This window comes from Passer domesticus, chromosome 8, assembly GCF_036417665.1.
Source record: "Passer domesticus isolate bPasDom1 chromosome 8, bPasDom1.hap1, whole genome shotgun sequence".
NCBI lineage: Eukaryota > Metazoa > Chordata > Aves > Passeriformes > Passeridae > Passer > Passer domesticus.
The window spans coordinates 4,468,029-4,491,254 of NC_087481.1; the positions used below are offsets into that span (position 1 = coordinate 4,468,029).

The 23,226-nt window shown below is 57.7% G+C and overlaps 1 protein-coding gene and 1 pseudogene across 1 annotated transcript; both read right to left on the minus strand.

The window, feature by feature from the left end:
* The window catches only part of LOC135306131 (zinc finger protein 208-like), a 378,562-nt pseudogene that overhangs the window by 180,133 nt on the left and 175,203 nt on the right, over positions 1-23,226 (minus strand).
* LOC135305958 (serine/threonine-protein kinase pim-1-like) lies at positions 8,101-9,719 on the minus strand (the record flags this gene model as incomplete). The annotated part of the gene is made up of 3 exons (XM_064429535.1): positions 9,251-9,719; positions 8,426-8,602; positions 8,101-8,177 (listed from the first exon to the last, which is right to left on the minus strand). Coding segments are annotated over exons 1-3 (723 nt in total), but the record flags the coding sequence as incomplete, so codon positions are not given.

Consider the following 23,226-nt stretch of genomic DNA (forward strand, 5'->3'; position numbering starts at 1 on the left):
ATCCCCTGGGGACATGCCCATGGACAGGACAGAAGAGGGGCCAGGCAGACACCCCACAGCAGCCATGCTCCATCCCCTGGGGCATCCCAGGGCTGTCCCTGCCTGGGGAGCGCAGGGCTGGGCTGTGTTCTCTGGCCTCTCCCGCAGCCCCTCAGCTCTGGCTGCGCTCGCTCTTTGCCAGATGCAGCCGTGGAGCGCACACAAGAGCAGGACCCTGCCCGTGGCCGCTTCCGCAGAACAGCACAGGTACCTGCAGTCATCCCCACCTGGGCTGGGCCTGCTGTCACCACGCTTGGAGCATTCTGTGGAACATCCCTGGCTTCTTGCCCTTCTCCTACAGCTGGTTTGCAAATTCATCAAGCGAATTCGGCAGGAAGAGACCAGCACCATGGGCACTGGGCTCCGAGCATATTCGCACATCTTCAAAACCAAGACCAGTGCTTCCCTGCTGAGCATGCTCGTACAGGAGGGGTTTTGCAATCCAAAGCAAGTAAGCAGCCTGTGGCCAGGTTTTGATCCTCCCAGGAATTGCTTGGCCTCCCAAGCCACACCCGCTGGGCACTGGACGCCTTTGAGGCCATGGCAGTGTGCTGGGAAGGGAAGCACTTCCCTGGGGAAGCTGGCAACATTCCTCCCTCTGGCAGCTTTCCAAGTCTCCCTGTGCCTTCTCCAGGTGCCCGCCATGGTGAGGTACATCCACCAGTGGCTCATGGCCAATCAGTTTGTAGAGCACCGGCTGAACAGGACCCTGCTGTATATCACCAAAGCACAGCCAGCTGATGTAGTCATGACGCTCCTGCGTGTGGCCCCATCCTGTGACAGGTATGGGCCCACCTGCCCAGAGGGCTCAGGGCTCCCCAATCCATCAGCCTGTACAGCCTCTCCCAGGTGTCTGACCAACAGAGACTTCCAGGGCTCTCTGGCTGCTCCCTTTGCCACCCTGGCACGTCAGTCCCCGAGCCTGCTGCCATGCCCCCTCGCTGCCCCTCAGGGGCCTGTCCCCACAGGGCTGGGCTTCCTGGCTGCTGCTGGCGAGGGACAGTGGGCAGAGGCAGAGCTGGCAGCCAGTTCAGGTCCCCACTGCTGCCCAAGCCATGGTGCTGTGTCTGAGCCCCCCCTGAGACAGAGCTCTAACCCCACAGAGCTGCTTTGACCATGTGGAACAGCATCATGTGCTCGTCCAGGACTGCGGAGCCTGCGCTGCTGATACTCCTGGATGTGCTGAGGAGATGGCCCGAGCACAGCACGTGCACCTCAGATGGGGACAAAACGGGTGTCTTTGTCCTGGCTGTGAGTTTCTGCAACTGGCCTTTGCTGGCCCCAAAGCCGCCTCTCCAGCAGCTCTCCATCCTCCTTCCCCCACTGCATCTCCCTGCCTCAGGCGCTGGGCTGAAACCTGGCCTTGGGGCAGCTTCAGGGGCACCAGGCCCGGTGCTCCTCCTGCCTCTCTCCAGGCCTCTCCCTCCCCTGCTCAGGCCCTGCCACATGGACACCTCAGCACTGAGCGCTGTCTCGGGGGGCTTTGCAGGCAACTGTGGTGATGTGGAAGATCCTCCAGGTGCCCTGTATCCCACGTATTGTGATGGTGTATTTCCCCCGCCTCTTTGTGCATCTGCTCTTCCAAGCGCTCTTCAGCACTCTGGATATGCCAGAGAAGGTCAATACCTTCTGGAAGGGATGCCAGCAGCAATACGGCCTTGCCATCAGCCCCAACAGGTTCTCCATCCCACTCCTCCTGTCCCTGCCACATCCCTGGGCAGGAGCCAGTGCTCCAGCGTGACCTGGGCTTTGCTCTGCACGCAGGTTTGCAGTGCGGACCCTGATGTCCCTGCTCTGCCGAATGCAGCACGAGGATGTGGTGGTGGCAATGGAACGCAAGTGTGGCTGGGACACGCTGCTGTGTGCTGACACCCACCACTATGCCGTGGGTCTGCTGGCCAGGTGAGACCCCCTTCTCCACGCTGCCTCTGACATTCGTGCTCTGTGCCCAGGGAGCCCCACACAGTCCCTGTGGTCATGAACCACAGGGCCTTGTCACTGAGGGACAGCCAAGCAGAGTGGAAAAGGCTGGGAGAGGAGGGTGCCCATAAGGAGCCGCCTCCCAAATAGCCCAGGGCCCTGTGCAGGATGCTGGGGAAAGACCAGACCTCTGTGAGTCAGTCCTGGCAGAGGTCTATCCCCCAGCCCACAGTCTTGGTTACTTTTTCTCCTGCCAGGGAGATGTCCTGTGTCTCCATCCCCTTGCGTTCCCAGATCATTCGCTACCTGCTCCGGCTGCTCAGCACCCAGGAGCCACGCTGGGAGCTGCCTGCCCTGGCGTTCCTTGCGGAGGTGAGCCTGATGGCCAGCGCTGCCTCGCTGAGCTGCCTCCCAGCTCTCTGCCCTCTCGTAGCCACAGCTGCCCGCGCCCTGTGCTGCTGCCTGGGCCCAGCCCTGTACGGTTCTGGGCTCCTGCCGGCCGGGTCCCCTGACACTACCCTGTGCCTTTCAGGTCCTCGAGTTGCTGGACTTGAGTGAACATGGTGCTAACAGACTCCAGCAAATCTTGTCAAGGCAGCTGCGGAGCAAGTGCAGGGAGAGGCGTCGCCTGGCACTCAGGGTCCTTTTCGAGATCATTGACGATCCCTCAATGGTGAGAAAGGGGCAGCGACTGAGGCTGAGCTAGAAAATACAGTCTCTTGGGCTTGGCTGGGCTCTGGGAACTGGGGCAGATGCTCCCAGCACTCTTGCCTCCCGGTTCAGCTGCCCGAGTGCTTCGGGACAGACCTTTAGCCTCTGAGCCCTGTGGCAGCAGGATGGATGGTGTTTCACAAATTTGTGTTCCACATAGAGCAAAAAAATGTGGAGCCTGACTGAAAGTCTTGTGGAGCTCCTGTGGGATGCAGATGGAGAGATAGTCAGCATGACAGTCATGCTACTCAGCTTTATCATCTTGGACAATGACATGCTGATACCCAGCCCCATGGCACTGCAGCTGGTTGAGGCGCTCCTGCCACTCTTTGACCATGTAAGGCTTGCTGCCCCCAGCCACGGCCACTGGGTGCTGCCCAGAAACTTTTTGCCCTGTGGATTTGCAGGCTGCGCCAAGCTGAGCCCTGTGCAGCTGATGCTGAGGTCTTTTTTTCTTCCTTTCATACAGGAGAATAGCCAGGTGCAGCTGCTCTCCATACTGCTCTTCCGAACATTGGTGACTCTTCCACAGGAAAAGGAAAAAGAGGCCCTGAAGACACACCTGCGCCAGAGCCTGCTGCCACTCTTCTTCCACTGCCACGATGAGAATCAGCGTGTGGCAGAGGTGAGGACTCGTGGGCTGCTGCTGTCCCCCTGGCAGGGGGCTCGGCTGCCTCCTGCCCTGGAGCCTGCCAGGCTGCAGCCTCCTCCATGCCTTGGCACAGGGACGCGGGTCCTGCACCCTGGGCTGTGGGGCCATCTCCGCGTCTCTGCTGCTCTCCAGGCCTCTCTGGAAACGCTGCTTTGTGTGGTGGAGTTCCTGAAGAGAAGCGATCTTGAAAAACTGGTGAAGGACAAGAAGCTGTGGAAGTTCACTGAGTGCCTGGTAAGGACGGGCTGGAAGCCCCAGCCTCAGCCTGGAGAAGGCCCCTGAGCATGTGCTCAGTGTGCGGTGCTGGCAGCTGTGCCCCTGCCCGCTGCTGCACCCCGAGGCCGCGCGGGCTCTTCTCCAGGCTCCTGTGGGCCCGAGCCGGGGGCCGATGGAGCCCCGGCCCGGTGGGGCTGCGGGATGGGATGGCAGTGCGGCTCCCCGGGCAGCAGCCGGCCCTCTGCCTCCTCCAGAGCCCGGCGCCAGCGGCTGCTGGCCGCGCCTCAGGGCTGTGCGGGCAGGGGAGGCCGGGGCTGGGCGCAGGGAGTGCCTGGCTGAGGGGCTGAGCCCGCGCCAAGCCTTCCCTGCTGCCGATCTCTGCAGCTGGCAGAGGACACGAGCCAAGCGGCCGAGCACCTGCGCCGGGCCCTGCCGTACCTGCGGAACCCACAGGAGTCCCTGCGAGAGGCGGCCATCAGGTTCATGGGTGAGCCACGAGCCCATGGCCATTTTATCTGCTCCCTCCCTGCCCCGCCGCAGCTCAGGCCCAGCCCTGCCCGCTGCCCCGGCAGCGCCGTCCAGGCCCGGCGCCGTGGAGCCCCGCCTGGGCTCAGCCCTGCTGCTGCCCTCTGGCAGCCGTGCCCTCGGGCGGCAGCGTGCGGCGTGGCCCGGGCTGAGCCCTGCCGGGCCAGCAGGGCGTGTGGCCGCAGCGCCGGCAGCGCCGCTGGCAGGGAGCTGTGCCGCTGGCGCCGTGACAGGCTCTGTGTTCCCAGGCATGGCCGGGCGGCACCTGAGGGGGAAGAGGGAAGAGCTCCAGCTCATCTGCAGCGGTGAGTGAGGGCAGCGGGCTGGCAGTGGGGGCTGGCGGGGGCAGCTGTGAGCCCTGCCCCGGCTGCCGAGGGCTCTGCTCCTTGTGCAGTCGAGGGGCAGCGTGGGCAGAGCACACAGAGATTTCAGAGCCATTGGGGCATTCGTGGCCAGCAGTTTCGGGCTGATCCCATTGCTCCCTGCTCCCTCCTGGCCATGGCTAGAGCGGGCTGGGATGGCCCTAGCAGGGGGCTCTCCTCAGGTCCCTGCAGATCCAGGATCTGACCATTGCTCTGTTCCTCTCTCTTTCAGCCCTTGAACACCTGACAGAGGACATCAGTAGTGCTGTGTCAGACGCAGCACTTCAAACATTGTATGTCCTCCGGGCACTACAGAGTGGGCGATATTCCATCTTCCAGAGGCTGCAAAATCAATTCCGCAGGGCATGGAGGACACGGCCTCGTCTGTCAGGGCTCGGCTGGCTGTGCTGCTGGAGCTCTGCAGAGAGCTGATCCCAGAGGCTCTGTCTGCTGGGCTCACCTGAGCCAGCAGGAATTTCCCATTTCTTTGAGATTATTCTTTTCTTCTTCTTGTTTTTTCCTTTAGTATATGAATCTAGGATGTGTTGTAATAAACAGACTCCCAGGAGCTTTCTTTTGCTGCCCAGGGTCTGCAGGGCATAGGGGAAGAGGGGGAAAAGGGTGTCTGGGCTCAACAAGCTGCCCAGGCATGCAGTGTTGCAGATAAAATGGCCAGAAGCCCCTTGGCCTTTGGTGGGTCTGCTGAAGCCTTAGTGCTGCCAACAGAGCAGGTGGGCAGAGGCCGGAGCTGCAGGGATCCCTGTGAGACCGGTGCCTGGAGATGGCCACAAGCCCTGTCCCAGGCAGGAACTGCCATCCGTGTCCTCCTGCCTGTGTGCTGCTGGCTGCATTGCTGAGGGCTCCCAGGTGCCTCTGGATGGGGCTCCTCTGGAGCTCCTGGAGGGCTGCGGCGCTGCTGCCGGGCAGCTTGGCCGGGCTGGGGGAGACCCTGAGGGGCCGAGGCCATGAAGGGATGAGGGGCAGCAGAAGCCCTGACAGGACAAGGCAGTGGGAAGGCACAAGGCGGGTGGGTGAGGGACTGGGTGGCTCTAACGTTGGCCCGGGGGTGGCAGTGGGTTGGAGACAAAGAGACCACTCACCCTGATTTTCATCTCTGCAAACAGAGAGCGCTTATTCTCAAGCCCTTCATTATAAAGAGCCTTTGAAAAACCCAGTCTGGAAAATGTCATTGGTCTGATCTCTACGCCCCTTCAGATTCTGGGCAGTGAAATGCTGCAGCCTTGGGAGAGATGTGACTGGGCGAGGCCCTGTCAGTCACACCAGGGGCTGGTACTGTCACACAGTACAAGCCAGCCTGCGCTGTGACACACGGCAACAGAGTGCAAGGCACAGCTCCGGGTGCTCCCCATGAACCTCAGCTCTGGGAGCACTGTCTGCCCCAAGCTCCAGGGGCTGCAGTGGGAGCCCGGCTGGGCTCTGCCCTGGGGCCATCCTGCAGGGACAGCTGGAAACAGGGAGCATTCAGCTGCCACAAACAGCCAAGCCAGGGCTGCAGGGCAGCTGCTCCAGCCCGGACTGCACTGCTGTGTGCTGTGCTCTGGGGCTGGGGCTCCCCACACAGGGGACTGGACTGGAGTGCCAGAGGAGACAGAGAAGCTTCAGCTTCAGCCTCACTGAAGTGTGTGCGTGGGCTGGGAAGAGTGGGGAGGCTCAAGGGGATTCACAGAGCTCATCCTGCTGCAAGGATGAAGGGAGTGGGAACTCAGCAGTGAGGAGAGCTGAGGGCTGGAGAGTGGTTCTGAATGACACTAAAATGCCACTGGACCTCTGAAACATTGCTGCTCCTCAGCCAGTGACAGCATGAGTCCCTAACCCTGGGGCTGAGCCCTCCTTGTGGTCAGGGGCAACAAGGAAGGCCAGCAAGTGATGGAGACAGCGATGGGCTGGGAATTCACTGGGGGAAAAAAGGGAGCAGTTGAGAAGTAAAAGGCAGGTGGGGGAGAGAACTGTTCAGAGAAGGGCTGAGCTACTGCTTGAGCAAGCTGAAAAATGTAATTTGGAGTCATCCCAGATTGATTTGATTTCAGAAGATATTGAACAAGTTTAATTTTTGGGAGGTGTCACTCTGCAAACTTGAGCTGTGTTGCCAAAATGCTCAAGCAAGTCTGTGCTGCAGGTGACACCATTTCTTCTTTGGCTGATTCCGGCCCGGTGCTGAGCTCCAGCAGAGCCCTGGCAGAGCCCAGAGCAGCCTCAGCATCCACAGAGTCCGGCTGCAAGGAGAGAAAGCAGAAAATGCCCGTCAGCTGAGGGCTCCTGTCCCCTTGTCCCAGCTGCCCGTGGTGCCCAGGCCTTGCTGGCCGTGCCCAGAGCTGTGCCCAGAGCTGCCCATCAGTGCTGCCTTTGGGAGCAGGGCAGGAGGGCAGGACATGTGCCCAGCCTGCAGCCAACCATGGCACATCCACCTGCTCAGCAGCTGCCCAGAGCAGGATGCTCCTGTGCTCGCTGCCATCTCCCAAAAGCTCTGAGCCCACCCTGCCAAGCAGATGGGGACCCACCTCATGCCATCCATGGCTGGAAAAAAAGCTGGTCCCAAACGATGTCCTCAGCCTGCTCCAAGGGCACGGCCCATCCATGCCACAGCTGCTCCCAAGAACTTCCTGATCCAGAGTGGACCAACCAGAATGCTTCCTCTAGAAAAACAAACAACAAATTGTTGAAAATAGATTACAAACAAAAAGGGAAAAAAAGAACAAAGGTAAAAATCGTATCTCTGTGAGGGGATTGAGGAAGGCCCAAGCCCTGCATGCCAGGGAAAAATCCAGCCATGTGTAACCAACGCCCAGGTTTTCTCCCTTCCCCCTGCACTGCCCCCCACAATAACCGTGATCCCAAAGCAAACAAGGGCAGTGGAGCAGCCCAAGCCCTTCCTTGCCTGCACAGCAAAGCAGCCCTTGCACAGATTTGGGAGTCCCACCTCTGCTCCCACCATGGGGGTTTGTTTGTGTCGGGCTGGCTGCCCCAGCCCCAGCCTGGGGCACGGTGGGTGCTGGGGGCTGTTGGCAGGGCCAGGAGCCCACTCCCATTTCATACCCACCCCAGCCCATGCCCCCAGCCCTGCCAAAAGCAGCTGGACAGCTGACTGAAGGATCAGTTGCATCCATCCCAGCAATGAGTGGGGTGGGAACTTTTATTTTGAGGCCAGGCTGTGCAATGCCCAAATCTGGGAGCATTCCCCTGCATGTGGACTCATCTGTAAATTTGCTGTGCAGCCAGGCTTTGAAGAAGGTGCCAGAATTGAAGTCCATCAGCTTACCAGTGGCCAGGTCCAGGAAGAGGCTGTCATCCTTGATGTGATCCTTGCTGTCCCCAGCAGCAGCAGCCCCACCTGGTACAGCTTCTCTGGGGGCTCCTTCTCCTTCCCTGGGCTCAGACCAGGCTGTCAGGGTTCTGTCCAGGGCCCCAGCTGTCAGGGAACCAGGACAAGCAAAATCAGCTTGGATGGTGGCCACCAGGGCTGGGCAGAGCAGCTCAGCTCCAGCACAAGGGCTGCGTGTTCCCATCCCATGACCCTGGTGCAGTGACACAGGCTGGGTTCCTTTGCTTCTGATGGCCAAGGCATGTGTGCAGATGTAACTTACCAGGGCCCTGGATCAAAGTGTGCCTGTGGCTCTCTTCCTTCTTCTAGGGCAGATGAATATCCTGCATCCAAGGATGACAGAACACCTCTTCTAATGAGGGTCTGGCCAAGGGGTGCATGGATAAACACCACCCAATCAGATTTTGGCACTCTGGGGAGAGAAACCAGAAACTGCCCGTCAGCTGGAGAAGGCTCCTGTCTGCTTTGCCCCACTATTCCCATGCCCAGGCCATGCTGGATGCGCTCAGAGATGGGCCTGAACTTTCCCATCAATTCTTGGTTTTGGGGGAGAGCAGGACATGTGCCACCTCCTCAGCAGCTGCCAGAGCGGGATGCTCCCGAGCCCGCTGCTGTCTCCCAGCACTGGTATTCCCCCCGTGCCCAGAGAAGAGGATTCACCTGGAGAGAGCCGTTGTGGCAGTGAGAGCTGGCCCCAGCTGAAGTTCCAGCCCCTCCTGAAAGGCATCTTCCCGCAGACCATCTCATGCAGCAGGATGCCCAGGGTCCAGATGGTAGCTGGCTCGCCATGGTACCAGCCAAAGCGGGTCCATTCCGGGGGGCTGTATGATGGTGTTCCTGTGGAATACAGATGGAGTTCATCAGGGGGATTCTGCTGCTCCCAGAGCCTGGCCCCAGCATCCCTGGGCGTGTGGGGGCTGCATCAGTGGCACACAGGGTGACCACTGTCCTCTCACCAGCATCTGGGACTGGTGTACAAACTTGGGATTGCAAAAGAAGCCACTGGTGTGGGAAGGGGACAGTGGAAGCCCTGGCTAGGCCTGACCATGACATGCAAAGGAAATACCCACTGCGTGCTGGGGAAAAACCATGCCCTCATTCTCCCTGTCTGCATTGCCCCAAACATATTATAAAGGCAAGACAAACAGGGCAAGTGGAGCAGTCCAAGCCTTTCCTCTTGCCTGCACACCAAACCGGCTGGGGCACAGGTTCTGACCTCCCTCTCTGCTACCCTGACCCACGACTGTTTTTGTCAGGCTGGCTGCCCCAGCCCAGCCCCAGTCCTGGGCACAGTGGTGGGCAAAGGCTGCCAGCAGGGCTGGAAGATGGCTCCCCACCCAGCCCTGCTCTAAAGCAACTCAGCTGCAGATTCAGTCCCATGAGTGGCAGCAAAAGGGAGAATCCCCGCTGCCACACCCAGCTTGGGCTGTGAGATCTTGGGCCGTGAGATGCCAGGAGCAGGAGCACAGTCCTGTGTAGGCTCACCTGCAAAGTGAGTGTAGGCTGTCTCTTGCAGGTAGGTGCCACAGCCAAAGTCAATCAATTTGGCCTGCCCGGTGGCCAGGTCAACCAGGATGTTCTCTGGTTTGATGTCGCGGTGCAGGACCCCGCAGCTGGTGCAGTGCCGCACGGCCTCCAGCACCTGGCGGAACAGCTGCCGCGCCACCTCCTCGCGCAGGAACCCCCGTGCCCGAATGAAATGCAGGAGGTCCTGAGACTGCTCTGGCCGCTCCAGCACCATCACAATGTCGCTGGGCAGCTCAAGCCACTCCAGCAGCTGGACGACACCGGGAAAGCCTGTGGACACCTTGTCCTGCAGCACAACCTCCAGGGGAGCGCTGGTGCCGTCGGGCTGCGGGAGGAGCACGATGCCGTCAGTGTGGGCCGATGCTGGGCCAGGGCTGGGCAACCCCTCAGCCAGCCCGGGATGCTCTGCGCCCTGCGATGGCCCCATGCCCGCTCCCCCTCGAGACGTCCTGGCGGCTCCCACCCTGCCAGGGCTCAGCTCATCCCCGCCCGGCACGGCCCGGCTTCTCCCGCTGTCCTGGCTCACTCACCAGCTCGCTCCAATGCCAGATGCGGTTCCGAGGCACACTTTTGATGGCCACCTGCAAGCCAAGGGGAGCAGCGGGCTCAGCTCAACGCCCGCCCTGCCCAGCCCCATCCTCCTCCTCCTGCGCCCCCTCCTCCTCCGCCCGCCGCCGGCCCCGCCGCTCACCGGGGCGCCGTCCGAGAGCCGCGTTGCTGCGAAGACGCTGCCGAATCCGCCGCACCCCAGCAGGGAACCCAGCCGGTACCGCTCCTGCAGGGCCTCCTGCGCCTTCCCTGCGGGCGGGACGCGGCTGTCAGCGCTCGGCCCGGGGCCAGCAACGGCCCCCGAGCGCCCCTCACCCGCCCCGGCCCGGCCATCCCCCGGCGTTGGCTCTTTGGAACGCGACCCGGGAGCCGCGGGGCCGGGGGCCGCGCTGCCGAGCGGCGGAGCTCGGGCCGGGCAAGCCGCAGCGGAGGCGGCGGGAGCGGCCGCGCCGCGTGTGTCCTCCGCGGGCCCCGGGAGGAGCCGGGGCCGGGGCCGGGGCCGGGGTCGGGGCCGGGGCCGGGGCCGGGGCCGGGGCCGGGGCCGGGGCCGGGCCAGGCAGAGCCAAAAGCCGGCGATGCCGCCCCAGGCACTGAACCCCGCCCAGCCGCGCCAGCGCCAGCACGGCCAGAGCCGGGCTGGGACCAGACCTCGGTGGGACGGCCGGGGGCGGGCACGGGGCAGCCCCGCCCGGGGCCGGGGGCGAGCCGGGGGCATGACCCGGATCGGCACCGGGAGAGGGAGGCGGGGAGAGGAGGGGAGACCGGGAAAGGGAGAGCGGGAGAGGTACGGGACAGCGGGGAGGGAGAGGGAGAGGAGAACGGAATCTAAAGTTTTTTCTCTTGCTGCTGCTGCTGCCGCTGCTGCTGCTGCCGCTGCTGCTGCTGTCGCTGCTGCAACTGAAGCTCCGGGGCCGTTTGTCCCCGTGTCCGTTTGTCCATTCCCCGCTCGCCCCCGCCCCGAGCCCCACGTTCCCCGAGGGCAGCCCCTGAGCCTGTCCAAACACGGGAACTTTGCCGAGTTCAGCCAGAGTCTGGACTCCTGCACAGTGGCTCAGGAATCCCCTCGGTCCCTGCTGTGCATTGTCCCTGCTGAGGGTCAAACACTCTCAGAGCGTGTTCCCTGATTGCAGAATTTGTACCTGACACAAACACTGCACTTACCTCTCCAACATTGCTTTCCAAGAAAAACAGGGGAAGTCAAACTGTGTGCAGGTCATGGTATCTTAAAATGTCTAAAACTTGCCAACTCGTGGATCTTAGCAGTGAGATCTGTTTGGAATTAATGGGATGGACAACTAGTGCAAGATGGAAAAGGGGAGCATAAAAATAAATAGAGAAAAATGTCTTGAATTGTTTCAATTTTCATTTAATTTCTTAAAAGCTCTTTCAGTTTTTCCAGAATCTTCTCCTCAGTCCTGTTTGCTTTTTCCAAGAACCTTTCCTGGTGAACGAGGTGCAGCTTCTGTCACAAGGTGTGCCACCAACTGCAGCTTTCCACACTGTGGGTGCAGCACAACACTTGCAGCAAAGCAGGACAAATATTTGAAGAATTTGACAGCTTGTTCTTTTCTTTTTCTTGTGGGTTGGGCAGTTGTGCCATTGGTAAGGTTTTCATTGTTACTGTTCTACCCTAAGAAAACATGACAGGCTACCAAGAACTCTTAGGGAATGCAAGCCTGACTGAATGCAGAGAAACAATCTGCAGAGCCTGCAGCCAGAAGTGGAGAGCTGTGTGATAATCATTCCAACACCCCCAAGGACATCTTGAAAATGATCTAGAAGATGAAAATGGGCTGACAGAGGGAGTTTGTTTCTGTCTTCAGTCCAGATACTTCTACATCTGAAAACAATTCCACAGTCTCCATCTAAATCAAGAGTACAATCAGTTCATTAAAAGCACCAGAATAAACTGTACCTCTCAGGAGATGACTGAAAGAATCTGAAAAGGGAAAATGCAGGAGAAATGCATTTCTCAGCACTGCAGTACTTGCCTACCTGAAACCCTCCTCCATTTCCTTCCCATGCCTGGATCTGGCAGTGTCAGTTCTGTATTCAGTGGTGCCTCCAGCCCTGAATCCCCTCATCTACAGCCTGAGGAACCAGGAGCTCAAGGCTGCAGTGAGGAGACTGATGACTGGACATCGTAGGAAGCATTAAACTGATTGCCAATTTCGGCAAATCACTTGTAATAAAAGTCATCTTTTATAGCTCTTTTGCTTTGGTTCTTTGATTTCCCTGTCGTTTCCCTTTTTAAATATTCTTCCTAAAGCTAGACGATTGTTTCTGCCATCTCTGACTTTGTTTCTCTCCACCTTCCCTGTGGCCACAGACTGTGACAATGAGGGGCTGCAGTCTCAAAGGTTTTAAAGGAACTAAAGGATCACGCAGCAAAGTTTTCTGCAGAGATCCCACTATTCTTGCCTTCTCTGGAGCTGCAGCAGCAATGTCTGTGTGCAGAGCTGGGGCAGATCAGTGCTGGCCCAGCAGCTGTGCCCAGCAGCAGCAGCAGCACTTGGTGTTGCCAGTGCTGCTGCCGTGGCCCTGTCCCGCTGCCCTGGTGGCCCTGGTGTTGCTGCAGGGCCTGAGTGCTCTCGGGGCCGGACACAGTCCTGGGGGTGGCAGTGCCGGGGCTGCAGCAGGGACAGGCCATGGGCACTGCTGGTGCAGCGCTGACGCCTCAGGCCAGGCCCTGGGGGCTGCAGGCTCCTTGCCCAGGCTGTCTCAAGAACACGGCCAGGCCAATGCTCAGCACAGAAAAGCCCCAGGGTGAGCAGCCCCAGGCTGGCCGTGGGCAGGCTGGGGGCAAACAGCATGGCTGGGGCTCTGCAAGGGCCCTGGGGGAGACGGGAAGGAGCAGCAGAGCAGGGGCTGATCCATCCCCAGTGCACTGCACAGCCCAGGGCAGCGTCCCAGAGCATCCTCATGGAGCTGCCAACAACATCCCCCCTCTGCAGCCCTGGCCTCTCCCCCAGCTCACACAGGTGCCGCATCCTTGCAGGCACAGCCACGGCAGCACTGGCTCAGGAGCCCCTGTTTGCATTGCACAGAGCAGGTGGGAGCAGCCCCATGCTGCTGCTGTGGGGACATGAACCTGAGGGAGCACAAATGCCATCAGCCCTTGGGGCCAGCAAGGGCTGGGGGACACCAGGGAAACCACTCAGCTTTGTCCTGGCCTCTGCAGTCAGCCAGAAAGTTTGTTCCCATTAGCTGGGAGATTCCTCTTCCACTGCAGATGCTATTACTCAGAGCCAGGGCTGCCTGACAGCCACCCCCAAACTGCCCTCAGCATTTCCTTGGCTTCACCTTTGCTTTTTTTTCCCCTTTGTTTTTGTACCAAATTCTTCCTCTTGCCACGCCCTGTTCCCTGCCCTGCAAACAGCCCATCCCTGTTTGCCCTTTCCTCTCTGGCCCCACTCCCCATTGCAGTTCCTGACTTGGCACCATGGGAATGTCCCTTGGGGAGCAGGATCATCCTCCAAGTGCTGCAGGAATTGTCTGCAGGCTCCTGCAGTGCCTGGTGCTGCTCCCTTGCCAGAGGCACCCCAGGCCAGGGGGGCACATCTGGGCTGCTGTGTCTGCCTGTGGGGCTCCCTGTTCTGGGCAATGAGGAGGAGCTGCAGAGGCTCTGCAGGACTGACAGGATGGGCTTTGGGCCTAGGAGGAGAAGCTGAGGCGCCTGGGCTGCTGGAGCTTCTGAAGAGGAGGCCCAGGGCTCATCCTGCACCTGCTGCAAGGGTGGTTTCAGAGAATCCCAGAATCAGCAAGGTTGGAAAAGTCCTTGGAGATCATCAAGTCCAACCTGTGCCCTGACACCACCTTGTCTCCCCCGGGCCTCCTCTTCTCCAGGATAGACAACTCCAGCTCCCTCAGCCTCTCTTCACAGGACTTGTGCTCCAGACCCTTCACCAGCCTTGTTGCCCTTCTCTGGACACACTCCAGCCCCTCCACGTTCTTGCTAAAGTTGGGGTCCCAGAACTTGACACAGCACCCGAGGTGCTGCCCAACCAGCGCCCAGCACAGGGGAAGAATTGCTCTCCTGGTCCTGCTGGTGACACCATTCCTGGTCCATAGGAGTGCCAGGGGTTGGATGAGGGAAATGGTCGGGAGGGGGCAGGAGACACAGTCTGATTGACTCTCAGCCATGAAGGGTCTTGATTTTCATACCTATTCAGTCTGCATTAGAAGGTGCTGGGGGTCAATATCAACTGGACATTGCTTATATCAATCTATAAACAGGAAAAAAAATTAAACAGAACAAACTGTTCTCTCTGCATTGTTTTCAAGACAGTATATACACTTTGAATACACTTCCGATATCTGTCTAATTAATTACAGAAAACTTGAAAACTTCTGTTATTCCAAATGGCTTTTCTTCTTTGGGCATGCTGAACAAATGTTTATGAGCTTTTCTCACTGAATTCCTGAAGTGAAGAGCTCAAGAAAGAAGAGGACTCTGGAGTAGGAAAATTCATCATCAACCTCCAAGTGGCTGAGGATCCATCCCCATCAGAGCAGCAATGAACAGCAATGGGCACAGCTTTGTGGCTACCCCAGCTTTGGGATGGGCCCTGGGCCAGGAGCAGGAGCAGCTCTTGAGGGCCCCAAGGCCGGGGCTCTTGAGCTGCCCTGGGCACATGGGATGGCAGCAGGGGCTGCAGAGCTCTCAGCACCTGAGCCAGAGGGGAGCAGGGCAGCCAGGGAGCCTCCTTTGGCCTTGGCCCAGCACCTTCCCCCATGGCTGGGGCTGAGTCCTGTGTGAGCTGCAGCTGCTGCTGTGCCCTTGGCAGGGGCTGAGGCCGTGGGGCCAGTGGCCAGAGCAGCCTGGCCTGAGCAGAGCTGTGGGGCCAGAGCCGGCTGGGCTGGGCTGGGGAGAGGCCCTTGGTGCTGCCCAGAGCTCAGGGCAGCTGGCAGAGCTTGCAGGGAGCTGGGCTGGGCTCAGAGAGCCTGCCCCAGAAACCATCAGTGTCCATCTCAGCCTGGCTGGGCGTGCAGGGGCAGGACTCAGCCCAGGCCGTGTGGGGCAGGGCCAGCGTCTGTGCAAGGCATTGAAAACAGGCAAGTGCCCCAGAGAGGAGGCTGCTCTGTGCCCTTGGGGGCATGGACCGAGCAGGGAGGGGGCCCAGGACATTTGTCAGTGCCAGCCTCTGTGCCCAGCCCTTGGCAGCCCTGGCTGCTGAGCCCAGCTTTGCCCTGGGCTGAGTTTGGCTGTGGCCCAGCTCCATCCTCCTGCGGGGCTCAGGGCCTGTTCCCGGCCATGGCCAGCCCTGGCCGGCCTCTCTGCTGGCCCAGAGGCCGGCAGAGCCCGGGGCAGGGCTGTCTGTGCAGGCCCACAGGTGCCAGGGGCTCTGCAGGAGCTGGCAGAGGCTGCCCAGCAGGGAGGCCATGGGGCACAGAGCCCCAAGGCTGCCGTGGGCAGCACGGCACAGGGGCCGTTCCCAGCCGCAATGCTCCTGGCCTGGGCTGGGCCTGCACAGGGGCTGGGCCACCATGGCTGGGCCAGCACAGGGCCACCAAGGGGCCACGCAGCCGCTGCCGGGGCTGACAGCAAGGCCAGGCACACACAAGCAATTGCTGAGCATGGCCTGCGCTGGCCAGGGCTGACTGTGCCACAGGCAGAGCTCAGCTGCCCTTGGGGGCTGCAGGAACAGTCAGGAGCCCAAAGAGCCTCCATGGCTGTGCTGGAGACCCAGGCTGGAGCAGGGAAATGCAGGGCTGCTGCGGGATGGGGAGGGCATTGAATTCCAGCACACACCTCAGCTCTCTGATGATCCCGCACCATGCTGGGCCCTGTTTCAGACTGGAGCAGAGCAGATGTTGATGGCACAGGAGCCCTGTGGGGCTGTCAGGGACAATCTGCAGCTTGCAAGGTGCTCTGCTCTCCCTCAGGTGCTCTTGGAGGGATGCAATCCCAGCTGGACACCTCAGGGCACAAGTGGCACTGCCTGTTTATGGGCACACAGCTGATGTCTGCCTGGAAAGGGGCACAGGTTTTAATATTTGTACATTTCATAATATACAAGGAAATCTTTATTATCTGGGTCATTTGAGTACTTTTAAGAAATGGCCAAGTTTTCCCACCAGGAGCAGAAATTTCCTGATTCTACTAGATTCTTCTACTTATGGCAAGTGGAGAAATACGGATCTTCCCCTCTATCTTTGCCATGAACATCATTCACTCTAATATTTCATGACCCCCTCCTTTACGTGTTTCCAGCTCTCCTTTTGAAATGGCCATGTCTAAGGACATCTCTTCATTTAGAGCAGCTGGATCCTTGATCTTCACATTGCTCCCAGAAGTCTTCCTCCAGATGCTCTCTGCTGATTCCAATGTATCGTCCTTGATTGGCTTCATGATTTGAGCATCAGGGAATTGCCCAATCTTTCAGAAGTTTAAATACCTCCTTAGTCAGCATCTTAGTTGTAGTTTTATCTTTTCTATCACCTCTTTTTATGTCTTTGTCTAAAATCCTTCCTGTATGGCAATCCCTTGTGGATGGTGCACATGTCAGATGTTGCTGGGATGTCACAAGAAACTGAATGAAGGCTTTTGATGTTTATTAAATGTTATCATGTTCACATTTTTTGTTTTCCATGAAGAGAAACCTTCCTGTGCCTCTAGTCTCACCAGTTCCTGGTCCCTCAAAGGACACAAACCTGATGTGCTGGGGAAATGTGGCAGAAATGCTGCTCTCGGAGGGGTTTGAGTGCCTTGGATAGCTGAGTCAGTCAGGCCTGTAAGAAAGGTTAAGTCACAAGGTCTAAGTGACATTAAATGCTGCTAAGAGTTGTTCTTTTGCTAAGTTGTTATGTTTAATATGCTATAAGCTAAGCTGAACATCATTAAGTGTTATTCCTCTATTAAATTGAAAAATCATAGGTTATAATTTAGGTTAAATACTGTTAAGCTCTGTTCTTTTGCTAAATTGTGAAGCTGAAGTTATCACTTAAGGTTGAGGTACAAGTCCTGTTACGTTTGAGCTCTGTTACGCTTTTAGGCCGTATTCCTTTTACCATTGCCCTCACTGTCCCTGTGTCACACACAGAGTCAGGGACAGTTCTCAGTTCATCTCTGGTTCGATTGCCTGGATTTTGTTTGGTTTTTTTGTTGCTTTGTTTCTTTGGTGTTCCTGAAGTGTCCAGTCAACAATGTGTCTTGCCAAGGAAGTTTGTGGTGCTGTCCCTTAATATTAAATCTGGTTGTTGCTGCTCCCTTGCTGGGGATATTTTCAGCGCTCTCAAACCCTCATTCAGAACAGGGTGAAGGAGCCCTGGCCCAGGCTCTGGCCCTGGGGGACACAGGGATGCTGCTGGGGGGTCCCTGTCCCCCTGTCCCACCCCCCAAGGCCCCGGCCCCCCGTCCCTGTGTCAGGCTCTGGGGTCGATCTCGTGGAACATCCTCTGGGGGAGGCTGCAGCACCGGGAGCGGGGGGACCCGGGGGGACAGGGGACCCCGCTGTGCACGAGCAGCGTTGGACTGCTCTGGGGGAACTGTGAGGGGGGCTGGGGCAGCGTGACCTCCCCAGTGACATCACACAGCCCCTGTGATGTCAGAGCCCCCTATGAAGTCAAACAGTCAGCCTGTGATGTCACACAGCATCATGTGATGTCACAGAGCCCCCTATGATGTCACACAGCACCCTTTTGGTGTCACAGAGCCAGCTCTGGGATGTCACCCTGGAATGTCATGCAGCTGCACTGAGATGTCACAGAAGAGTCTGCGATGTCACAATGCCACCATGTGATGTCACAGCCTGCTCTATGATGTTACACAGTCACCTAGAATGTCACAACCCACTCTCTGATGCCAGAGAGCCACCCTCTATGATGGCAGGATCTGCTCTATGGCCTCATACTCTACTCCATGATATCACAGACAGCTATGTGATTTCACAACTCCCTCAGTGATGTCACAAAACCCTCTCTGTGATGTCATTCTGGCACTCTTAAATGCTACAGCACACACTTTGACCTCACAGCCTGCCCTATGATGTCATACAGCCATGCCATGAAGTCACAGCCTGCTCTGCGATGTCACAGAATCCCCTCTATGACCTCACACAACAAACTCTGTGATGTCACAGCCCAGTCTGTGACCTCACACAGCCCACTCTGTGCTGTCACACAGCCCCTTGCTGACATCACAGCTGCCCTGTGCCTCCATGACACAGCCACAGAGGTGTCGCTGTGACACAGCCCCCTCTGGGACATCCCCCAGCCCCTGCCAGTGCTGAGCCCCTGTCAGCTCTGGCTGTGCCCTGCTGGTGTCCCTGAGCTGCCCTGGCAGTGCCCCAGCCCTGCTGGGCTGTGCACAGGAGCTGCTCCTGGCCAGAGCTGTCTCTCTGCAGCGCTGCCCTTGCCAGGAGCTGCCTCTGGGCCAGGAGCCCGGCCCAGCTCAGCAGCACAGACACAGCAGCAGGACTTTAATGACCCTCTGGGGCTTTGGTGCTCTTTGCATCAGACTCAGTCCCTCAGAGTATCCTCAAAGAACTTCTCAAGAACTCCAAATCAGATTCAAACTTCAAACTTTCTTTAACTTCTAATGGGTCCCAAGGAGGGACACAACTCATGTGAATGTGTTCCCAGGTTCCAGGTAGAGCAGAACACTGGAGGCAGTGATCACAGGTGGAAACAAGCAAGGGAAAGGTGTCTCTGGTGCTGAGCAAACCTGGATGTGTTTCAGGAATGCAAAGGGCCCAGGCCTGAGTCCCAGCCCCTGGCCAGGCAGATCCTGTCCCTCCCTCCTTGCTCAGGGCTCTTCCCGGGATGGGCACTGGCATGTGGGGATGTGCAATGCCAAGGGCAGCACCATGGGGTGGCCCCTGCCAGGCTGCTGAGCAGGGACAAGGAGGCAATGAGGCCCCAGGCCTGCAAGGGTCACTTGTCCCCTCCTGGCTCAGGCCCAGGGCCAGCAGCCATGGCCAAAGTGCTGCCCAAGTTGGCTCTGTCAGGGCCTTGCAGCTGCTGCCCATCCCTGTGCCCTGTGCAGCCCAGGCTGTCCTACGGTGTCCCTGCCCTGCGCCTCTGTCCCTGCAGGCTGTCGTCATCTCCCGGCTGCCCCACCTGGCTGGCCCCTTCCTTTGCTGACAGCTCTGCCTCCTGCCTGCCTCTGCCTGCCCACACAAAGCCTTGGGCTGCTCCAGGCTCCTTCTGCACCACAGCCCTGCCCTGGGAGGGAAATTCCTTAATCCTAGTGTCCAGTCTTGACCCCCCCAGCTGCCCTTGTGTTGTGTTCCACTGCAGTAAGCAGCAAAATGACTCCCCCAGACCCCGGAGTCTCAGACCTCAGGCAGGCATCGATGACCAACAGGGAAAGGAAGGCAACAGGATGTGTCTTGGTTTAGCAAAGCCCAGGATCCTTTTTTGTGCCAGGGACCAAAACAAGAAACAAATCGGGAGAGGGGGTGGTGGCTTGTCATTGGTTTTATATGACAGGGTAGGGGTGGAGTTTAGGGTCGGGATCTAATAGCAGAAGGAGCAGGGCACTGCAAAGGAGTGGATAGAGGAGGACAACCAATGGAAAAATCAATGGCGGGGACTTTGCAGTAGAATTTGGACCAATGAGTTTTACAGAAAAGGAAAAATATTCTGTGGCCACTCCAAATTTGACCAGATGGGGTGGAGTGTCTTTTCCTGGGCTTGCAGGGGCATGCCCCACAGGGTGGAGGGGCGGAATCCTCTTTAAATCACGCTCCTCACCCGATGCTGTCTGTCTGGGTAGAATGCCTGCTTCCTGGGGCGGGGGAACTCCACACCCTTGGTGCCATTATTTCTTTCTCTGGGTGTTTTACACAATGAAGAAAAACTCCAGCCTCTCTGAAACCACCCTTCAATCCCTCTCAGGCTGCTCCTGTTCTGTCCTCAGTCTCCACACCACTGAGCTGAGTGCTACCACCTTCTACCTCCTGGTTATGTGATGAGGCGTCCAAACCCCATCTTGGGAGATTTTTGGTTACTTTCCAAGGTCTGTGAAAATGGAAAAATAGTGGTCAACATTATTTTGTCCCACATCTTGCAGTAACAGAACAGGAGTCAATATCACTCAACTGAATGAGGGTGGATTTACATTTGTTAAAAGGAGGAAATATTTTACAATGATGAGAGTGGCACAAAACTGCAACTGTTTTTCCAGAGAACTGCATTCCCCATCCCAGGAATTGTCCAAGAGCAGGAGCTTTGTGCAACCTGATCCAGTGAAACCCTCTCATCCCCAAGGACAGAATTCCTGTTGTGTGGGTTCTCTGTTGTGCTGGGTGCCCTCACAACGCTTCTGGCCAGAATGTCTGCTGAGGGCAGCCAGGCTGCTGCAGGGGCAGTGACCTCACAGCCATCACCATGGCAGCCCTGTGCCCTGGGCCTGGCTCTCCCCTTTCCAGCTCTGCCCCTGCCTTGTCTCTGCTGGCATGAAGAGTTTTGTCATTCATATCTTGTCCCCAAGGTGCTGGGGCCAATGGCTTCCCAGGCAGGCTCCTGGAGCAGAAGTGGCTTTTCAGAGCCCAGGCAGAAATGAGCCCTGAGGCAGCAGCTCTGCAGTGCTGGCCACCAGGCCGGGCTGCCAAGGGAGGCTTCTGGCCATGGCCTGCAAGCAGCTGCTGCTGCCAAGGTGCCTTTGGCGCCTCAGGCTCTGCCTGGCACAGCTCCCAGCACGGCACTCTGCCCTTGTGCCCGAGCCCTTCCCTGTGCTGGGGCTGGCCTGGGGCTTTTCCTGCAGCGGGACCTGCCCTGCTGATGGCACAGGAAAGGCAGTTCCTGCTGGAGCAGGAGGCTCTGCCTGCAATGGGCTCCAACAACTCCAGCAAGGCCCTGTTGACATCAAAATTGCTTCCTAGATCACTATATGCTAATAATTGTTATAGCTCCTATACTGTGGAGTAAATAACTCTTTTTTAAAATTTAATCTGTGGTGTAAACAAACCATTCTGTCTAATCATGATCAGAATCAATCAGAGCTGTATTTATATCAATTTATCTAGTATTCCATCGAAAATCCCGTGGGACAAATTGCATTAAGGTTCAATTCTACCTGTCTAATCTTTTACAGCTTTGCCAAAGTCTGGGGCTGGGATTGGATCCAGCCACTCCCACTCTCCTCTAATAAAATAAATTTTGGAAGTCTAGGGGTCCTGCAGGGGTTTGAGGATCCACGGTGTCTGTTGGGTGTCATTTCTCCATCTCATGACTCATCAGGAGTTTCTCCAAAAAAGAAATAAAGCTTTTGCCTGAAGCTCCCACTGTGCCCATGACTGGAGCCCCTGTGAGTGTCTGGGACATCCCAGCTCATTGGCAGCCTGGGGACTCCTGGGATGTCACCGTGGAGCCCCCGTGAGTGCCTGTGACAGATCGGTGCCTTTGCAGCCCAAGGTGCCCTGGGATGTCACCATGGAATGGCTGTGACTGCCTCTGAGCACAGGGCTCTTTACCATCCCCAGAAACCCCTGGGAGGTGTCCATGGAGCCCCTGTCTCTGCCTGTGACATTCCAGCTCTTGAACAGCGTGGAGACTCTTGGAAAGTCCCCATGGAACCCCTCTGAGAGCCTGTGACAAATCTGATCCTTAGTGGGCAACCACCACCAGGCCCCTGTTGCTATGCTCAGTTTCCATGGCATCCATCACCAGGCCCCTGTTCCCCCAGATCCACAGAATTGGCTGAGCTGGGAGGGACCCATCAGGATCCTGGCGTCCAACTGCTGGCCCTGCACAGGACACCCCAAAAATGCCAGCCTGGGCCTGGCAGTGCTGTCCAAATGCTGCTGGAGCTCAGAGAGCCCTGGAGCTGGGAGCCTTCCCTGGGGAGCCTGGGCAGTGCCCCAGCAGCCTCTGGGCAAAAACCTTTTCCTGAGATCCAACCTCAGCCTGCCCCGACTCAGCTGCAGCCGTTCCCTCCAGTCCTGTCCCTGGGCACCAGAGGGAAGAGGTTCCCACAGCCCCAGCCAGGGACCTGCTCCCAAGGCTGCTGGCATGGCCACCAGGGATTGGTTTCCACCGGCTGAGGTTTAGGACTTTGGGTCCCCAATGTCCTGCTCCTGCTAAAACCGCGCTGCCCTCACTGCCCTCCTGCCTCCCATGGAAAGAACAAAAGGCAAAGATCCTGGGCTGGGATAAGAACAATTTATCGGGAATAGCAACAAGACAAAGAACAAACAGCAACAGAAACAATATCGATAACTGCAAGGAATAAGAGAAAGGATTTGCAGGAAAAGCTACATTACCACTGACTGCCTCTACCCAACCATGTTTATCCTCGCTCCCGGGAAGGATACCCTTCTCTTCAGGGAGACAGGGAGTCTCTTTCGTGCTCCTAGCACTGACTAGAGATGGGAGTGAATGTAATGACAGGGCCATGGCCTGACCCTCATGTTAGGCCCATATCATGTCGTTGGCAAGGGTAGGAAAAGGTACAGGTGTCTTCCCAGCATGTATCACAGGGACCATTGATCACCAGGGCTCTTCCCAACGTGGGTCTTACAGTGGGGGATGAATCTGCAACTGGGCATGAAGCTCTTCCTTCAACTACGGCATTTGCAGAGCTTCCCTTACTGGTGCCTCCGTTGGTGTTGGGTCAAGTGAGAGCTCTGGGTGAAGCTCTTCCCACACTGGGGACACTTGTAGGGCCTCTCCCCAGTGTGGATGCGCCGGTGGGTGATGAGGGTGGAGTTGTGCTTGAAGCCCTTCCTGCAGTCGGGGCAGCGAAATGGCTTCTCCTTGGTGTGAGTCTGCTCATGCAGGAGGAGATTGGAGCTGGTGGGAAACTGACACGATCCGTCCTAAGGACGTGATTCGTGTAGGTTCTTTTTCACTGATCTCAGGGTGCAAAAAACTGACACGACAAGGGGATTTGCAGTAAAATCAAAATACATGTACTTTTATTAAATAGCCATAGCAAAGATGCGTTAGAGAGAAGGGGAATGAAGAAAAGGGGAAAGAATAAGGAAAAGAAAAAGAAGAGAGGGAGGGCAAGGAGGTATATAGCTACCAGACGTGCGGATGACAAAGTCCCTCGAAGTCCGGTCGACGAAGAGGCCTGTCGTCTTCACGTCAGGGGAGATCTCAAAGGTATCAGTCAGGTCTAACCTTTTTTATAGTCCTTTTGAAATGGGGGAAGGGGACACATTTCAAAATAGTCTACAAGGAGTCCATCAGTAGTCCATCAGGAACAGGTGTCGTCAGCAGCAGATGTCGTAGGCAGGAACCATTGTCTTCTCGGTCCAGTGGTCGCTTGCAAAACTTGCTTTGGTCCCCACGTACGCCTTCCCTCACCCTACAGTGGGGATTTCAGTCTCAGTCCTTTTGGGAAGAAGAGGGGAGCTTTTCCATGTAGGGGTCGCATGTCTCAGTCCTTGAGGGAGAACCTTCTCCCAGCTCAGTCCATCTGTCACGGTGGTTGATGT